The 18,996-nt window shown below is 51.3% G+C and overlaps 1 protein-coding gene across 2 annotated transcripts; it reads left to right on the top strand.

The window, feature by feature from the left end:
• The first annotated feature begins 4,822 nt into the window (after window positions 1-4,822).
• MED10 (mediator complex subunit 10) lies at window positions 4,823-11,822 on the top strand. 2 transcript variants are annotated; one of them, XR_012377670.1, is made up of 5 exons: window positions 4,823-5,017; window positions 6,265-6,348; window positions 8,991-9,093; window positions 10,623-10,792; window positions 11,193-11,822. XR_012377670.1 is itself a non-coding variant. In XM_025867484.2 (4 exons), the coding sequence occupies exons 1-4, from the start codon at window positions 4,896-4,898 to the stop codon at window positions 11,289-11,291; spliced, it is 408 nt and encodes a 135-aa protein (XP_025723269.1). In that variant the 5' UTR covers window positions 4,823-4,895; the 3' UTR covers window positions 11,292-11,822. The 2 variants fall into 2 exon arrangements, 1 of the variants encoding a protein (XP_025723269.1); XM_025867484.2 differs by lacking the exon at window positions 10,623-10,792.
• The last annotated feature ends 7,174 nt before the right edge of the window (window positions 11,823-18,996 follow it).

Here is an 18,996-nt window from a genome sequence, read left to right on the forward strand (position 1 = left end):
AAGAAGAAGAAGAAAGAAGAAGAAGAAGAAGAAGAAGAAGAAGAAGAAGAAGAAGAAGAAGAAGAAAGAAAGAAAGAAAGAAAGAAAGAAAAAGAAAGAAAGAAAGAAAGAAAGAAAGAAAGAAAGAAAGAAAGAAAGAAAGAAAGAGCTTCCAGATTCCAAGGTCACGAAGTATTAGAAGTTAGGAAATTTCCCAGGGGCAGGTTAAGTCCACTTCAGAGGGAAAATAAGCAGCAAAGTCTACAGTCAGCAGAGCTCTGTGGGTTTCTGTAGGCTGTGTCCTAACAGGTACACCCTCTGACTTGCTGGGATTTTCCAGCTTAATTCCATTTACATTGGGAGCCTGGTGTGCTTCTATTTTAAAACATTTCTTACAACAAATCAACAGTACTTAGAATGTTAAGTAAAGAAAAAGCAGCCACTGTGTAGCTGTTTAAGGAGAAAAGGGAGAATTTCAGTGCAGGTTTCAGTAGTTGGAAATGCTTTTGGTTTCAGCAGAGAACAGTAGTCTGTGGAGCCATAATTTTGGACAACAGGGAGATAATTGATCTAAAAATACTTTTTAATTCTCCTGTACTCAGCGGACTTCAACTGCTCCATTTGGGATGGTTTAAAAGTCTGACTTTACAACCTTCCATTTTTGCTCTCACTCTAGCTGATGCAAATAAGAGTAGAGGGGAAAGAGAAAGTCTATGAAGACAAAAATGGGAGCTGGTAGACTAATCACAGATCTCAAAAATGTAGGGACTGATAGCGTAGTTGCAGTCATTAGGATCTGGCCCTGAGTTAACCACCCTATGGTCACAATGCAGAAAGCAAGGTCTAGTGTTCCTGAACAGAAGAGGAAAGTGTTAGGGGTTGAATTGTATCTCTCCCTATCCCAAAAGATATCTAATACCCAGTAACTCAGAGTGTGACTTTATTTGGAAATAGAGACCTTTCAGGTGTAATCAAGTTCGAATAAGTTGGTTAGAGTGAGCCCTAACCTGGTATGACTAGTGTCCTTACAAAAGGGGGAAATTTGAACACAGACACACAGGGAAAACATCATGTGAACACGAAGGCAGAGATGGGGGTGATCCTTTTGTAAGCCAAGGAACACCAAAGATGGCCAGAACCACCAGAAGCCAGGAGACAGACATGGAGTAGGTTCCCCTCACAGCCTCAGGAACCAACACCTTGATCTTGGCCTCCTAGTCTCCAGAACTATGGGACAATACATTTTTATTGTTTAAGTTCCCAGTCAGTGATATTTTGTTCCAGCAGCACCAGGGAACTAATACAAAGGGTAACATGATCACAAACCCAGGGCACATCATCCGGCAGGACGAAAGCAGAAGAGCAGAAGAGGTAACCTCTCTCAGGACAAAGCTGCTCTTAGAAACGGGCCTGACTGGGGACTATATATGCAAATACAGGAGGCAGCAGAGACAACTCAGTGAGGCTGGAAAACGCAGCAGCACCAACACAGGACAGGGGCATGGTGCATGGGGCCAGAAGCGAAAACCTCAGAAGCACCCATTTCTCTTAATTATTTGGGAAGCGAGTTGCTGCTAGGGTCTACCCAACAGGAAAGGACAGCTTCCTGGGGGGATCACAGCCATAACAGGAAAGTAAGCATTTGGTTTCCTTATGTTGCTTCTTTGTCTTCTTTTCCCCTGGCCTTCGAATGATCAAAAATCATTCTCGAGCTAGTTCGCCTATGTTTGGGACCCTGGGGGATGTGTATGTTTAGAATGCCTAAATACGTCTGGGATGCTAAGGCATAAAACACCCAGGAATTTTAAGGACAGGTCAGGGGGCACATAGAAGTTCTATGTCAGAGGAGCCAGACGGAGATGATCAGCATGGCCCCTTTGCAAGGATGAGCAAATTCGTGAAGGTTTCCACGTTAAAAAAACCCCCAAAACAAAAAAAAAAACACAAAGGCTGATGATGGGGAGGCTGAACTCCGGGGGGGTGCTTAGTAATTGGGGTGACCGTGGATGTTCTGGCTCGTCCGTGACTCTGACGAAAATGTTTCTGACGTTTCCTCTTTATGTCAGTGCCTTCTGGAAGTGTTTAGTGGCTGGCTGTCCTTTAATAGCTTTAGAAAGTTTCTTTCATTCTCATTTTTCCCAGAGGTTTTTTTTTTTTTTCCCTTTATCATGAATCTGGTTGAATTTTATCAAAGATCTATTTTTTTTTTAAATCTACCTGAGATGTTTTTCTACTTCAATCTTTAATGGACTTAGTTACATAATAGATTTTATGATAGTGAATCTTTCATGCAGTCCCAGAAAAGGCCCAGTAGGTCATTATTGCTTTCAGTGTGATGTGTGACGGGTTGTATTTTCCAAGAATGGCTTCAGCAAGATCTCCTGTGGCACCTGCTCTTCCCACAATATGATGTCTTACCTCTTCCACCGATGACTGGCTTCACGTTCCCTCCTTGGGAATCTAGATGTGCCATGGTTATGGCGGAAGTGATATAGTGGGACTTCTGAGGCTAGGACATAAAAGGTAGTACAGCTTCTGCCCGCTTCTCCTGACCTCTGTGCTCCTGGAACACACCACCATGAAGTGAGGAGACATGGAGGTGAGTGGTGGTCTCTAGCCTACAGTCCAGCTGAGCTCCCCGCTCCCAGCCACTACCAACGTGGTGGCCATGTGAGTGAGCTTCTTGAAAGCAGATTCCTCCATCCCAGGTAAATCAACTCTGCTGATGTAAGCTGTGAATGCCATACAGAGCCCACACTGCAGGTTTGAGAGCCAAATAGAGTATGGTAGTATTTAAAATAAACTAAAATAACAACCATGACATCAGCAACATACAATACTTCCAACCTGAGAGTCTTTTTTAAAGTAAGTAGTTAAATCTGCTTATATTTATTGTGATCACCAACGTGTTCGTCCTTAATTCCTTCATCTTATTTTGTGCTTATTTTCCATGTTTGTTCTTTACTTCGTACATTCTATTTCTTGCCTTCTATTGAATTTATTGTTTTCCTTTTTCCCTTCCACCCGAGTCAAACATTATATATTCTATTAAAGACATAACCTTAAATTTTTTAAAATAAAGACTGAACAAACCCTCCATTCCATCAATATCTATCTCCTTCTTATGAAATGGAGGACTGTTAACTTCTTATCCTGATGTCTCCCCAGTCATCTTTTTCTTCTTTGGCAAATATTTCTGCCTTGTTTTACAACTCCCCTGAAGTTAGCTGTTGGTAAACAGGGAGGGAGGTATTTTACCTAACATTTTTGTGTGTTCAGAGGAGAACAGAGGCTTTCCATATCAGTTTAGTACACCACATCGATTGGAGTCCCTGATTTCAGTAAGTCTGACAAATCAATTACCTTCACTGGGTTCCCATTTTTGGTCACATCTGGGAGAGATCATCTAGAAAAAGAGCTCCCTCATCTTGCCTAAGACTCTAGGAACTGAATAGTGAGGATGATGTGTATTATGGTATTCAGTAAAGGAAGAAACCACTGTCGCCTGAGGAGTCCAGAGAGGCTATTGTAGGAGCAAACATAGGTTAGCCCTAGAAGAATGGGCAGGAAAGTTCCTTAGGAACAAGAGTGATGTGACCAAGATGGAATTCTAGTGAGATCAAGGAACAGCTGTTTACTACAGTCTCCGTGCAGTAGGGGGCTTATTCTTTAGAGACAGGAAGCCCCATTAGGGCACTGTTTTATTTGAGCTGGCAGGAGAAGGCCTGACTTCTGTAGGTGGCAGTACTTAGGGAAGTAAGAGCTAAGTGGGAGGTGGTTAGAAGCAGGAGTTAGAGGAGGTGGGTGCTAGGTACACACCAGACGAAGGAAGGGGGGGCCACTGCTGACCTCTCCGGCTCCAACTGGGGGGCAGGGAAAGTACCTTTGTTGGGCTGTTCATGCGAACTTTAGGATTTCCATCTCTGCGGGTGTTTGTGAAGGTGCTGCATTGTACGGTGCGTGTTGGTGACTGAGGTCTCTGCTGGGACTGGCAGCAGTTAGGGCTAGAAGGCCTCGATCCTGACAGGAGGCTTTACTCACCACGAGCTGTCCTGGCTGCTAATGTACTCATTTGGGGAAGGCAGATAGATCAGTAACGGGAAAGTCACAGGTCTGAAGCCCCGCTTGAGCTTCCTTTCGGGTCAGGACCAAGGCTGGGTGGCTCCAAGAGGGCCTGGGCCTGACTGAGCGAGGCCAGCCTCCAGGGGAGCAGGCAGAGGCCTGGCTGGACCCTGAGCATCAAGAAATGCAGGAATGGTGGGCCTTTACGATCTCAAAGATGGCTTATGTCAGAGGGCAGGATTTCAGGTTTCTCTTCCCCATTCTTCATTATATTTTTTCCTGTATTTTAATTATTTACAATGAGTACCTGTAATTTGTATATTCAGGAAAAAAGAAGTGATTTTCCTCGTGGGCATACGCTACTCTTTCCAAGCACTGCCTGCTGTACTTCAGTTGTTACCAGTCTAAGCTCAAGTAGCCGTCCGCACTCATTATTCTAATTTTATGGACAAGAACGAAGGCTCAGTGGCTAGGGGACTTGCCCAGGGCCAGTGGAGGCCGAACGAGGTCTCGCAGATCCCCACCGCTGGCTCTTGGTGGCCCTCAAAGCATGCGGGGCAGTCCTGTGGACTAACGCCCGAAAGACCCCACTCACCTGGGCGGCTCAGGGCTGGGGCGGGGCCGAGATGACGTCCGCCTCGCCCCGGGTTCAAGCCCCGCCCCCCACGCCCGTCCAGGGTCCGGACCACGCCCCCACGGGCCCACCCCCGCCCAGCGCCTAGGCCCGGCCCCAGGCCTGCCCGCCCCAGGCCCCGCCTCCTGCCGCCAGAGGAAACGGAAGTGGCGGCGGGCCCGGGCGGAAGCAGGAAGCGGTGGAGCAGGACCACGCTCGGGTCGGTGTTTGCTGCAGGGCCATGGCTGAGAAGTTCGACCACCTGGAGGAGCACCTGGAGAAGTTTGTGGAGAACATCCGGCAGCTAGGCATCATTGTCAGTGACTTCCAGCCCAGCAGCCAGGCCGGGCTCAACCAGAAGCTGTGAGTGGCGGCTTGAGTCCGTCAGCGTCTGCCGGGAGCCCGGGCCGGGCGCTGGGCGGGGGAGCCCGGGCCGGGGAGCCCGGGAGCCTAGGGAGTGGTGTGGTGGGCTGCCAGGCCAGGGTGCCGGGGGTGGGGCCGGGGAGCCGGGGCCGGGCAGCCGGAGGGGTGGATGGGGGTGGGGTGGGGAGCCGGGGCCGGAGCCGGGGGGAGGGGTGCGGTGGGTTGGGGAGCCAGGGCGGGAGCCAGGGCAGTGGAGCTGGGGTGGGGGGCGGGCCTGGGGCTTGGCCGAGAGCCGCGCCTCTCCGCCGCCCTCCTCTGGGCCTGGGCCCGCCCCAGGCTGCGCCCAGATGGCGGGCCGGGCCTCTTCCCTCCCGCTTTGCTTTGCTGGGACTTTTGCTTGAGGGCCCATTTGGCGACGTTGTCATGGTCAGATGGTTCATCTTCTGGGCCTGATAAAGCCCTCCCTCGCGCGCGCGTTGACTCCCAGAGTTTTCTCTTGGGTCCTTTTGGGGAGTTCAGTCCATGTCCCCAGAGGAGGCCGACTTCACGGGGCGTGCACTAAACTGGGTCCCAGAAGGAGAAGGTTGTGGAACTACCTGCTGAGGAGTCCTGGATGTGGAGGAACTGGAAGGGGGATGGTGCTGAGAAAGGGTGCAGAACGTTTAGTAATTTTTTTGGCAACAGCGTGATGCTGGCCTTGGTGCTAGGGCTAGTGCTGGGATGGACAAGCGGCAAACACACACAGAATGAATGCGCTGAAGAAGGTCTCCTAGCTTTACAGCAGGTACGGACATCAAACATAATTGCAACCCTGTGTTACAAACCTAGATCTCCTTAGGCTCCAGAGTGGAGCTGAAATTAAACCAGGCAGGGAAGGCTTTCCTCCTCTGAGATTTGGAGGATGGGTTAGGTGGGAGTCCACTGCCCCAGGTGTTCCGTGATAACCGCACACAAAACCAGGTGCATATCAGGGTAATTGTTTTTGAGAGAAGATCGATAATTTTCATCAGATTCTCAGAAAGGTTGGTTTCTATCCCCCAATATTGACAGTTCTACTTCAGAAAGAAGATCTGATATCTGAGGGTGTTCTCTAACCCCAAAACTTTCCTAGGAATTCTGTAGCTAACCAAAGAGCTACTCGCCTTGCTTGTGTAAGGAGCTTGTGTGGAGCTCTCAATGGCTAGCCGGGTGGTGTTCCTGCTATCATCTGCATTAACCACGTGCCCCATTTTTGCTTTTTCCCGTAGGAATTTTATCGTTACTGGCTTACAGGATATTGATAAGTGCAGGCAGCAGCTTCATGACATTACTGTGCCTTTAGAAGTTTTTGAGTAAGTATCATTCTTGATATTCATTTGAGTATAATTCTTGTTTTATTGTGCTATAATGACGGAAGTTCTTCAGCACTGGCATTTAAGTGCCTGCTCTGTGGCAGGCACAGCCCAGGTGCTGGTGATAAGCCAGTGAAGAAAATAGACAAAAACACCAGCTCTCAGGGAGCTTATGTTTTAATAGGATTAAAAATTAAAAAAAAAAAACCCTCAATATCGTATTGTTGAAAAAGAGTTACATGTGAATAAAGGGTTATTAAATATATGAAAAACATCATAGGCTCTCAAAGCCCTGCTTAGACAAAATGGCAGCCATATCACTTTTTTCTTGAGAGGTAGGAAGTCTTATATGGGCTCTATTATAAATTTAAAAAATCTAGGCAGAAACAACCTGAGAAGTAATTTGGTGTGGTGTCTTCCAAACTGCCCTGGGAGTGCTAATTCTAGGAGATGGTAAATATCTGCTCTTTTGGGCAGATCAAAAGGGGGTGGTTCTTAGGCCAAGTAAATTTGGGAAGGCTGGTCACTGCTTTTTGCTAGAGAGTGGTGTGTGCCTTTCACCATTGTGGCCCAGAGAACGCCTTCAGGAAATAAACTTTTCAGGTTGGTTTCATTCAGGTTTTATCACACTGATTTCAAGGGTGAAGAACTGGTAAGTAACTGCAATAGGCTGTTTAGCTACTAAGTGTCAGAGTTAAGACTGAAATTCTGGACTTGTCCCTCCTTGGCCAGCCCGGATTTCTGTGCCAAGCAGTCGTTCCCCACCCCACCCCAACCCCCCCGACCACAAATATAAGTCACCAGATTTCCTGGAACAGTAAAGGGAAAGGTGACCTTCTTATGTAGCAGAGGGTCAGAGATACGAGGCCTAGTTACAGCTCAGCTCAGTAGCTGCCCCCCCCCCCCCCAGGACACAGGGCTGTACTCTTCCTGGTCTTGGCTCTGTCCTTACCTGCTGGCTATGGGGTCGCGTGCGCCCACCGAGCTCTCCAGGTGCAGGTGGGAGTGAAGGTCTTGTGCATGTGGTGTAGCTCCTAACTCGGTGGCCGCCTGCCCGAGAAGTGTGTGCAGCTGGAGGCCGCTTGGTCTCCCTCGCAGTACCCTCAGTCGTGCTGCTCTGGCCTTGAACTTGTGGGGTGGATGTACTGACAGATGCCCAGTGACTCAAGGGCAAATGAGGGCAAGGGGGTTGGGGAAAGACTGCTTAGGGGCCACAGGCAGTGAAGGCTGGGCCACCAAAGCCACAGCCGCAGGCGTAGCCACAGCCGGTGGGCAGAAGGGGTGGTTGAGATTCATCTGGGGATTGGGGCTGAGCTGGCTTCTGAGCTCTGATGAGCTGCAGATGCAAACTGTCCATCGAGGTGCAGGAGGGATTTCCGGGTCCCCAGTGGCCTTTTCAGCGCACACTTTCCGACACATTGTAGCAAAGATAAAACTACACCTTGGCCTTCTGTTCAGAACTTGGGGCTTATGTGTTGTCAGAGTGGCCCTCAGCCTTTGGGCCTTAGAAAAAGAGACTTGTCCGAACACTGTTGCTGTTGAGATGGTTATTTGTTTAGGACACTCGAGCCTGTCAGGTGTTTCCTTCAGAAATGGATGTATTTTATTTAGAATGAACCATAATTTTGCTTCTTTCATTCCATCATTTCAAAAACTTTTCAGTAAAATGGAATTTCTAGAACATGTGACTTACTGATTTTTTTGTTACCTGTCCTAATTAAAGACGTTTTTATGCCATTAATGGTATTAAGTGTTTTTGATCTGAAGTGACTATTTTTTTTTTTCCTACTGGAGTGTAAATTGGACTTTGGTGGTGGTGATTTCTTTTTCTTTGTAATGAATAATTCAATTCAGCTGAAGGTCTGTAAGGTACAGAAGCAAGCAGGTGGCCCAGTGGTGGTAAATGTGGATATTCATCTAGGTAGTATGCTTGATGTAGTCTATGGGTTAATGAAGGCGTTTTGGGGACAAGTGTCAAAAATTTCAAAAACAGTTTTGTAGTTTAGAAATAAGTGGATAGAATCTCTGTTAAATACATGTTACTTGGGTGTATTTAGGAAAGTAGTATATCAGGACCCCCACCCCCAAAAAGTGGTGGACCAGTTTGTAAATGATCTTGGGGCTGGCAGGGCTGGGGCTGTCCTGCCTGTAGCTCCCCACCCCCTCCCGCAGCCCTGAGGCTCCTCTCTGAAGGGTACCCCCAGGGACCGGTGGGGTGCACCTGGAGCCGAGGCTGTGTCTTGGCCGGCTCCCTGCTGTTGCTCAGCCTGAAACCCCGGCCCTGAAACCCTGTCAAGAACTGCCTCACCTTACAGGTTATTGTGAAGATCAGGGGTAGTGGCTCTGAAACCGTTGGAAAATCACAAATGCTAAAACTGTAAAGTCGTAGGGCCACGAACTTGCTTGGTTATAAGTGATCGTTCCTTGATTTCGTGAGTTATTCACATGATTAGAAGTCATATGAAATCAAATCATCTGTACTTGCATAAATGGAAGAATCCTAATTCACGTGGTTCCTGGACACAGTTTCGTCTAAAAAGGGCCACGTGCAGTTATACAGAGCTGACTTTTTTCCCCGTCAGAAAACGTTGAGAATAAGTATTGGCCATGAGAATGTTAATTGAGATGTTTCATGTTTCCAGATACATAGATCAAGGACGAAACCCCCAGCTCTACACCAAAGAGTGCCTGGAGAGGGCTCTGGCCAAGAATGAACAAGTCAAAGGCAAGATTGACACAATGAAGGTAAGTCTCTTAGAAGCAGACAATAGGGTCAGAACATAAACACTCACAGAGCAAATTTGGCTAATAGACCTTGTTGTTTTTCTCCATACTTGGTAAAATGTAAACTGTCTCACATGGTTACACAGCTGAGATTTCTGGGTGTAACGGGCAGTAAATGAGGTCAGCTCTCCGGGAGCCTTGTGGGGGCAAACACAGGGCAGCAGAGTGTAGCCATCCTCGGAAGGAAGTCCAGGCTGATTCCCATGATTGTTGTTGGCGCTGGCTAACTGTTCACATTTAGATCATTCCCTCCTGTTTGTCCAGTGCTTGGCTCCCGCGCCTGAGTACAGACCCCTTTGGACCCTGTCCCCCGTCCTGCAGTTCTCCACAGAGAACTTCCTGTGTGTTTCTTTGCTTTGATGAGGACTAGAAAACTCCATGCATTGTGAACATGAAATATGTAGGGTTTTTGGTTTTGGTTTTGGTTTTGTCTTAAATTGACTGCACTGTGGTTCAGTTGGGGTGTGTGTGTGGTTTTTTCCTCTGGCCGGTGCCATCCCTGTAGCGACCCCGCGTGTGTTGGCCTCGCACTGAGCGCCCTCCTGCCTCCCGGGCCTCCTGTCTGCTGCCCGGAATCCCCCGGACCCCTCTCCTTCCATTTCTTTGTGTGGAACTCTGGCGTGTTCTCTGCACACCAACTGTCCTTCGGGCTCAGCGTGTGTCGCCTCTCAGAGAGGCCTTGCAGACCAGCCTTTCCTAAATCCTGATGAAGATGCCCTCTCCTCTTCCCTCTGTTTCGGCTTGTCCACAGCCGCATAGGCTCCAGGACCCCTGGGCACGAGTGTGGTGTTCCCTCAGATGCACCGTGCCCGGAGAACTTCTCGCCGGTGGCCGAGGTGTGCAGGGATGGCTGCGCACTGACCTCCGGGCTTGGGGCACTCTGGCCCAGTGTGGAGAATGAGCAGAGAGGCTCTGTCAGGGTGACAGTGCCGTGTCTGTCACAGGCTGCCCTGGGGTCGCAGGGCTTCCGTCCCCCCGGGTGATCCATACCGATGCTCAGTAGCAGGCCCTCCCGTGGTGATTCGGTGGTTGTCAGTGGGGCACCCGCAGCTTCCTTTCTGTTTGGTCACTTTGGGACCTAGATGCTGTTGAGCTCAGCATCACCCTGGGGACGGGATGCCGCCTTGATCGCTAGCCGGCTGACTGTGCTGTCATGCGAGTGAGCAGACATCCCCCTGTCGCGGGCCGTGGGCCCTCTGCTTGGGCTCCCTGTGCCTGGGCTCCCCGTGCTGCCTGCTGTGGTGTGGGGGCGCCTGCTGGTGGTGACGCACGGGACGGTCGCCTCCAGTGGGCTTCTGTTGCGCTCGCTGGCAGTCTGCGTCACCTGGGATCTGTGCAGGTCTTGTGGCACAGTTCGGTGGCCTTGGTTGGCTCTGTGGACCATGTATTCAAACTTCTGAAAGTCGCAGCTTACACGGTGGTTGTATGCGGAGGTGCGGTGTCCCTGGAGGATGTCTTCTTACGTGCTGTGTTTTTGTTCGTATCTGTAGTGCTGCGTTTCAGTGTGACTTAGACGAAGAGCTTTTGAGACAATACTTAGCTGCTCTTAAGATCGGATTCAAACACATGTTATGCTGTTAAATAGGATCAAGAAGCCGCAGCATGGGGAGTAGACAGGTTTCCAGGTGCTCTGAAAGCTTTGATCAGCTGTTTGAACACAGTGAGTTTGATATCTTTTGAGTTAATAATTGCTTAATTAAATATTACTTGATTCCTGTTATGTGTATTGTCTACAAAAGTCATTTTCAGCTGTGTGCGTGGCTGGCGCCTTACGAGAGGGGCTTTCTCTATTTGGAGGATTTATTTTATGTTGGACTGAGCGTTTCTCTTTCACATAGTTCATCACGTAGCTCTGATGCATTTCCAAGCTCGGGGGCATCTGTTGGCAGCCAGGGTCCCGAGTGCCTCCGTGGAGATGAGCCGGCCGTGTGGGAACGGCTGCTTGCCCGGAGGGAAAGCACGCTCTGCCCTCTGCTGAGTTGGAGGCTTTGGGGGGTGGGGAGTGTCTTTCACTTGAGTGATGGGTCACAAACAAAGATGTTGTATGTTTTTCTTCTCAGAAATTTAAAAGTCTGTTGATTCAAGAACTTTCTAAAGTATTTCCTGAAGACATGGCTAAGTATCGAAGCATCCGAGGGGAGGACCACCCCCCTTCCTAACTTCATCGTCCTGCCGCCTGAAGACCCTCCTGGTCTAGTGTGAGTCGCCGTGACCTTCAGGCAGGCTATGACTGACAGTGGCACCCATGTCCTCCAGCTGCCCTGTCCTTGTCCTTGGCCTTGAGGGCCAGCGGGGCCTGGAGGGCTTGCAGAGTTGTGCCCTGGCTGCCCCTCTGTCCCTGATGTGCATCTGTTTGGTCCGAAAGTTCTCAAATGGCCCGAGTGCACGTCTTTGAGTGCGATGCATTTGATTCTTCCTGGCAGAGTAGTCTTGAGAATATTAACTATGCTAGGTACATTAAGTTTTTAAAAATTCCTAATGGTTTTGTTTTTATGTACTGTTTCTTTTCCATTTTATTATGGTGTCAAAGAAAGCTAAAAAAAGAAAAAAGAAAAATTGGCTTAATCTAAGAAGTACTTTAAGTTGGTGTCTTATATTTTCAAGTATGATGCATAAAGAATGTGTTCAGTGTAACTGTTTACATGGATTTCAATTAGACATAAGCATACAATAAAGCCTTTAAGTATTTATATGATTTATTCCACGTAATTATTTTTATAACATTTTATAGTATAGTACAGTGTATCTTGTAAACAGTCAATTATTACTTCCCTAAAGTGTGAATAATATTCATAAAATTTGTCCTCCAGGCATTTAGGCAGAACTCTGGTCCCCCGCAGCCAGTCTCCTGGAGGGTGGGACAAACACTGAGGGAGGTGGATGCATGGACGCTAGGGACCTGCCCCCCAGGGCTGCGTGTTCACTGCAGAGGGCGCACACATCCTGTGGGTCAGCTGCACACTCTGTCTAGGCCTGTCCCGATGGCCCTGGGAGCCTGTGTTCCTGGTAAACTTGGGGCAACGCTGGCTGTGATCCGGCTGTGATATGGGCTGTGATCCGGGCTGTGTTCTGAGTCACAGGCCTACGGCGGGCGGCAGGCAACATTTCTCAAGAGTGACCTGCAGCCCACCTGCATCCGGGTGACCTGGACTTCTTTGTTAGAAAGTGGGCCCTGGAGCGCCTGGGTGGCTCAGTCAGTTAAGCATCAGACTCTGATTTTGGCTCAGGTGGTGATCTCAGCCCTGTGTCAGGCTCTCTCTCTCAAGAAAAGAAAGAAGGAAATTGGGTCCTATGGAATCGAGGCTCTAGGCTGGGGCCCAGGAACCTGCATTGTCAGTTTGCACCCTGGCCTTGTCTGGATCCGACAACCACTGCACTGAGGACTCTGACCGCCCCCCGACCCACCTGTGTGCAGTATAAGGGTGTAGCGTGGTGTGGGCTCCAGTGGGCTGTGTCCTGTGAGTGGGGTAGTCGGGGGTGGGGGTGTCAGAGCCCACCTTTCACCATCCTTCACTGACTGACTCACTTCTGGAATTGGGAGCACTTGGGCATGTCATTGCTCCCCAGGGCAGTCTTTTTTTTTTTTTTTTTCTTTTTTAAAGATTTTATTTATTTGACAGAGAGAGACACAGCAGGAGAGGGAACACGAGCAGGGGGAGTGGGAGAGGGAGAAGCAGGCTTTCTGCGGAGCAGGGAGCCCGATGTAGGGCTCAGTCCCAGGACCCTGGGATCATGACCTGAGCTGAAGGCAGACGCTTAACGACTAAGCCCAGGCATCCCTCCCCAAGGCAGTCTTGCCCAGAGTCAGGGGCCAGACTCCTTAGGAAGCTGCTACTGCATTGTTAGCAGTTTGGTTCTCCGAAACTACACCAGGAAGGCAGCCCCACCCTGGGGACAGGTCTTTTAGATAAGGGGTGCTCCCAGGCCGGGAGGTCCCGGAGCCACCAGCCCCCTCCTGCATTGGTTTTCCGGCCTGCGGCCACCCTTGACTAACAGCTGCCACATGAGGGCCGGGGGGCATGGCTCATGAGCGCTTCCCAAACCCTGTCCCCATGAGTCCCTCAGTCACCCTCACCATGGTCCCTGAGCTGCGGATTTCAGAGCAGGGACTAGGGCACCGGGAGGCCGAGTGGCAGAGCTGCGACTCAGGCCACCTGCCGAGCGGGTGAGCCACAGCACTCCCCTGCCGCTGGGACATTAGTAGGCAGATGCCCCGGGCTGTCCATGTCCATGTCAGAACACGGCACCATGACTCCTGGGTGCTGGTGGTCTTGTCCCGGCCTCCGTGAGAGCTGTGTTCCCATCCCCTCTGCAGTGCTGCCTGGTGTGGCCAGAGGCCTCGGAGTTCCCGCCCCTGGCTCTGAGGCTCACAGGACATAACTGGTGGTGGGGCGCTCTTCACATACCGGGCCTGGGAAGCATTGTGGCCTTGGGCCCTTTAATGCTGATGTCTGAACCTTGGGCCGAATGTGTCTTCATCAGCTGGGGTGTGGGGGGGTGTTGTCTGGAGGAGGGGCAGGGGAGTGTACCGCCCCACAGGTGGTGGGGCTGCTTCCCCAGGCCCCGCGGGGGCAGCTCACTGGGTTGTTCACCAGTCTTCTTTCTGGGATCATCTTTCCCTCTTGGGTGTGTGGCCGGGCTGCCTGGGAACCTTTAACTCTCGCCTGTGTGTGACACCACGAGCACTGCAGCGGATCCCGAGTGCGTCGGCATCGCAGCTCGGGATGCTGCAACGTCGCCTTGCTGTGTCCCTGGGTTCGTGGCTGGGCGGGCGCTGTGGTCCTCGTGAGAGCCGGGCGCGCTCACATCTTCTGCCAGCTGCTGGGCCGTCCCTCCCCGAGAACCCCCATCTGTCGCTCTCGTGAGGTCAGAGGAGCCTTGGGGGCTCTGCAGGCGGCTGTCCTGTAGTCTCGCCATGGAGGCGTGACCTGGATCTCCTGCGCACTGTCCCCTGGACTTCTCCACCGGAAGGTCCAAGACCCCACCTCAGACTCAGGAGGCACGCACCTGAACTCACTCTCCCGTGGCCTTAGGCCGCTCCCCAGGGCTTCCGGTCAGTTCAGACCATAACCAGTGGGCTCCTCCAGATGCAGGATTGACCATTTTGTGATTGCCTTTTCTGTCATGCCTACCCATGGACCACCTGCCCCCTGCCCCTCGAATTGCCAGGTCCTTCTTCGATTTTAAGCTCTTCTCCCCACTGCTTCCCAGAACAGATCAGCCAACCAACCCAAAAGCCCAGTCATCTGTGATGGTACGTGCCTGAATCTCTGTACCAGCACGAGGCTGGCCCTGGTTCATGTGTGGGACCGGGGCTTCAAATCCCCATTCTGGTCACCTGTGCTGTCTCTGTGGTTAAGAAAACAAAACACAAAAAACCTTAAGCCCACTTTTATGCAGAGATAGAATGTCCTTCATCTTTTTGAGGGGCACAGGCGCACCTCGGATATGGTGGGTTGGGTTCCAGACTGCTGCAGCAAAGAGAGCCAAGGAAGTTTCTTGGTTTCCCGGTGCATATAAATTATGTTTGCACTATACTGTAGTTTGTTAAGTGTACAGTAGCATTCTGTCTAAAAAAAACAATGTACGGACCATGAAAAGATCCTTTATTGCTGAAAAATGCTGACCATCATCTGAGCTTCCAGCAAGTCATAATCACTGATCTCCAGTCCCCCAGAATAATAAAAAAGTTGTTTCAAGTACTGTGAGAATGACCAAAATGTGACACAGGAACACAAAGTGAACAAATGCTTTTGGAAAAATGGGGCCGGTAGACGTGCTGGACAGAGGGTCGTCCCCACCTTCCCTTTGTAAAAACACAAAATCTGTGATGCATGATAAAACAAAACGCGATGAAACGTGGTAAGCTTGTGAAACAGACGTGTCCAAGACCTAATTTCTGTCTTAATGTCAGAATTTTCATCAGTCCCTCTGCAGAGGTCCAGGGAGAGCTGAGGATTCTCCAGGGATGGGAGCAGGCCGTGAGGGAGGGTCCTTGGAGTGGGAAGGGCTGTCAGCGCACCTCCCCGCTCCACGGCACCTGCTGCCCCAGGGAGCTTTGTGGCTGCCTCTGCAAAGCGCCACAAACTGGCCAGCTTGAACCAATGGAAATTTGGCTGATGGTTCCGGAGACCAGAAATGAAGGTGTTGGCACGGCCACACACTCTCTGGAGGCTCGGGAGGGTCTGTCTGCCTCCTCTAGGTTCTGCTGGCATCAGGTGTTCTGTGGGGCCACCTCCCTCTGATCTCAGCCTGTCTTCATATGGCTTTCTGTTCTCCACGTGTCTCACCACTGTGTCTCTCACCGTGATGTTTATTGCTGGACTTGGTCCCCCCTTGACCATCCAGGATGATCTCATCTCAGGAGTCATGATTGCATCTGCAAAGACTCTTTCAAAGGAAGGTGACAGTTACAGGGTCTGCATGGACACAGCTTTTGGGGAGGCACCATTCCCCCCCACCCCCACTGTCCCCTTTTTGGCAGGTTCAGCTGTCCAGTGTCCAAGCTTTGCTGCTGGGGGGCTGCCATGTCTGTACCCCCAGATCCTTGCAAAGCTCGACTAATGCCCATGTGACTGAGCCCCCTCTTCTCAGGGGACGCTGGCCATGAGTTGAGAGTTTAAGACCAAGGGCTGGGGGTGCCTGGGTGGCTCAGTCGTTAAGCGTCTGCCTTCCGCTCAGGTAATGATCTCAGGGTCCTGGGATTGAGCCCCACGTCAGGCTTCCTGCTCTGCGGGGAGTCTGCTTCTCCCTCTCCCACTCCCCTTGCTTGTGTTTCCTCTCTCATTGTGTCTTTCTCTGTCAAATAAATAAATAAATAAATAAAATCTTTAAAAAAAGAATACCAAGGGCTGGTGAAGACAGTGAAGCTGTGTGTGTCCAGGTAGAGACAGAATGCTATTTGTTGTCTTCCCTCTCCCATAAGATCATTTTTTTTATTTTTTTAAAGAAAAACATGATGCAAAGAAGAGAAAAAAAGACACCTTCTGGTTTGGTGATAAGGAAGAAGCATCGTGGGTGACAGTGAAGTTTCGAAGCTGAAGGCTTCGATGCACAGACACACAGCAGCAGCACCTCATCGCTGCAGGTGTGCTGAGGCCGGGTCCCTGAGAGAATTGGCAGAGCCAGGCAGCTTGAGCCTGGCTGCAGTGTTGGGGGAGCTCAGGCAGCTTGGGGAGCTCGGGGAGGGAGTTCACGGAGGGCCTTCACGGCCTCCGCGGCACTGCTGCATAGGCTCACGTGGGATGGAGCAAAGGGGATGAGAAGTGACCAGAGCCTCACTTCCTCCTTTGGATGCTGAGCCTCCCCACTATTGTCCTGCCGCAAGGATACACGTTCTCCGGTGTCACATGACACACAAGCTACTGCTGGTCGTTTTTATCAACACGGTCTCTGAAAGTGAACATTTATAGTGGGTTCTTGTTTTTTGGTAAGTGTACCGCGAACACAGAGATGTGGGACGCACATGTGCATTTCATTGTAAAATGTGTTGGAAGTAGAGGCTGAGGACATACCTTACTCGAGGGCCTTCTTCAGCTGCGAGTACGGATCTCACGGGGACCGCACGCCTGCCTTCTGTGCGCGCGTGCAGCCTGCAGCCTGCTCAGTGGGGCTGGGGGGACAGCCGCCTGCGGTAGGGACCGCGTGGGCCGCAGCTCCGCCCCGAAGCTGATTCCTGCTCCAGGGGGCCGGGGCTGCTCCTGCTGCTGGTGTGGCGGGGGATGTTCCACGATGGCCCGGGCGGGGTGGGGGCGGGGTCGCAGGTGCCAGTGGCAGTCAGCCGTTCGGAGGATGGCACTGGTCCTGCCTGGGGCAGAGCCACGCAGATCGCGGGGACCTCAGGGAGCCCCTCGTGGGGTTGTTCCAGGCCCAGGTCTCTAGCTCTCGATGGTGGCCTCGAAGCGGTAGAGGGGACAAAACAATGTGATTCCTGTCAGTACAGCAGAGCCACACAGACATATGCACACGTATTTGTACCCTGGAGAACGTGTCGTGAGCGCTGTGTGCGCACACATGTACGCACACGTACACACGTGCTCGCGCTGAGTTGTGACCCCCCTCGCGCGCGCGGCCTCACTGCCGACGTGATGGTGTTGCAGGATGGGGCCTGTGGGGAGGGTGGGGAGTGAGGTCACAGGTAGGACCCTAACAAGCGGGATGGATGGCGCCGGAGGGCTTGGTCTGCCTGCACGCACGCGCTAAGGAAAGTCCCCGTGCGGGCATGGTGGCAGGGGGCGGGGCTGGCTGTCTACAACCCGGACGAGGGCTCTCACCACGGCCCGACCTTGCCAGCACCCCGATGGCTGACTTCCAGCCTCCAGAACTGAGGACTGGGTACCGGGTGTTGAGGCGGCCCGTCTGTGGTGCAGTGTTGACGGAGGCCACGCCAGGGCACACCTGTTCACTCTGAGTGCGTGGGACATGCTCATAATCAGTCAACCGATAATGACCAAAGAGTCACGCCCTTTTCTTATTTCTCTGTTAATTTGATGCAGTCTGATTGCTGGTCTCGGTTCCCAGAGCAACTGTCTGATTATTTTGTCCATTACGCCCAGCTCATCTGCCTAGTGCAGTGCTTAGTCCTGGCCTGAGGAGGGGGAGGGGGAGGAGAGGGAGGGGGGCGGGGGGGGGGGGGGTCCTGCGGCATCTCCGTGGTGGGCAACAGCCCGCTTAGAGAAGCCAAGGCTCAGGTCCTTTGTTATCTTCTTGGAACTTCTCTAGCCTCAACTCGCAGTCCTGGACAGAAGGGAGACAGGCTGGCTGCGACCCCGAGGTGGGGCACAGACCAGTGGGGGTCACAGGAGCCCCCTTCCTGGCCGTTCTTATGGAGGAGCCACAGGGATAACGAGGGTGGGAAGGGGGTCCGGCCTCACTGCAGCTGAACACGCAGGCTGTGGAGACAAGGGATGTGCCGATGGAATATTTATCCCTGGCTTTATTTATAGCATCATCTGGTGCAGAATCCGAAATCAGCTAAGCGGCAGATAGGTGGGCCCATCCCTCATGGGGCCCGGGGCTGCAGCGGCTTTCCCGGAGCTCGGACTCGCCACGCACGGCCCTTTGTTTTCCGCTCTGTCCCTGCCCCTTGTTCTGCTCGAGATTTTGTCAGTTGTTCTTGGGCTCCTGCCATCAGACCCTGGTGGGATGTGACCCAGTGATGTTCTGCGAGGCCTTTTGGTGCCTGTGTGCGAGACAAGCATGATTGTGAGAATCTCCGTTTCCAGAGGACTTTTCCACCTCTTCGTTTCTGTTGGGGAATAGCAGTCCCCCGCCGCCCCCCGCCCCGGCCCCCAGGCCAGGACTTCTCACAAGGATCCAGAAGCACTTTTCCCACTACCTTTGACGTTTCAAAGGCTTTTAGGGGTGAGCCGTCTTACGCAGGATACCAACATCAGTAATACTTTAAAATTTAAAGACAATTTTATATAACATATCCCATTTGATAATTTAAATATACATTGAAAATGATTATATATGCATGTATGTGCATGTGTATTTCATTACAGTTTTATTTAATTACAGTCATTATCAGCCTTTATCTAGTGTTTCATGTGGGTAGGCAGCAAATTAGGGAAGGTTCAACTAACAATAAGTGAAAAAAGATAGGGGTTAGATTTTCTCCCGTGACAGCAATTCCAGGTGTCCGCCCAGAACAGCTGTGGCTGTTCCCAAGCATCAACCAGGCTCCACGCTGATTTGCTTTTCTGTCTGCCACTTTCAGCAAGTGGTTTTGCCCTCACATCACAACATGGGTGCTGTCTCTCCGGCTACAACGTCTGCATTCCAGGCTGGGGGAACGTAGAAGAGGATGGCAAAGGGTGATAGGCAGAAAGTCTTCTGCTGTAGATGCTTTGCCATTTCCTT

Source organism: Callorhinus ursinus, unplaced genomic scaffold, assembly GCF_003265705.2.
Source record: "Callorhinus ursinus isolate GAN/ISIS: 27379988/994484 unplaced genomic scaffold, GSC_fseal_2.0 scaffold3, whole genome shotgun sequence".
In the NCBI taxonomy this organism is placed as follows: Eukaryota; Metazoa; Chordata; class Mammalia; order Carnivora; family Otariidae; genus Callorhinus; species Callorhinus ursinus.

Coding starts and splice junctions, on each gene's coding strand:
- MED10 (XM_025867484.2), top strand. CDS start 4,896: ATGGCTGAGAAGTTCGACCACCTGGAGGAGCACCTGGAGAAGTTTGTG. Junction 5,018..6,264: donor GCCGGGCTCAACCAGAAGCT/GTGAGTGGCGGC, acceptor TTTTTCCCGTAG/GAATTTTATCGTTACTGGCT. Junction 9,094..11,192: donor GCAAGATTGACACAATGAAG/GTAAGTCTCTTA, acceptor TTTTCTTCTCAG/AAATTTAAAAGTCTGTTGAT.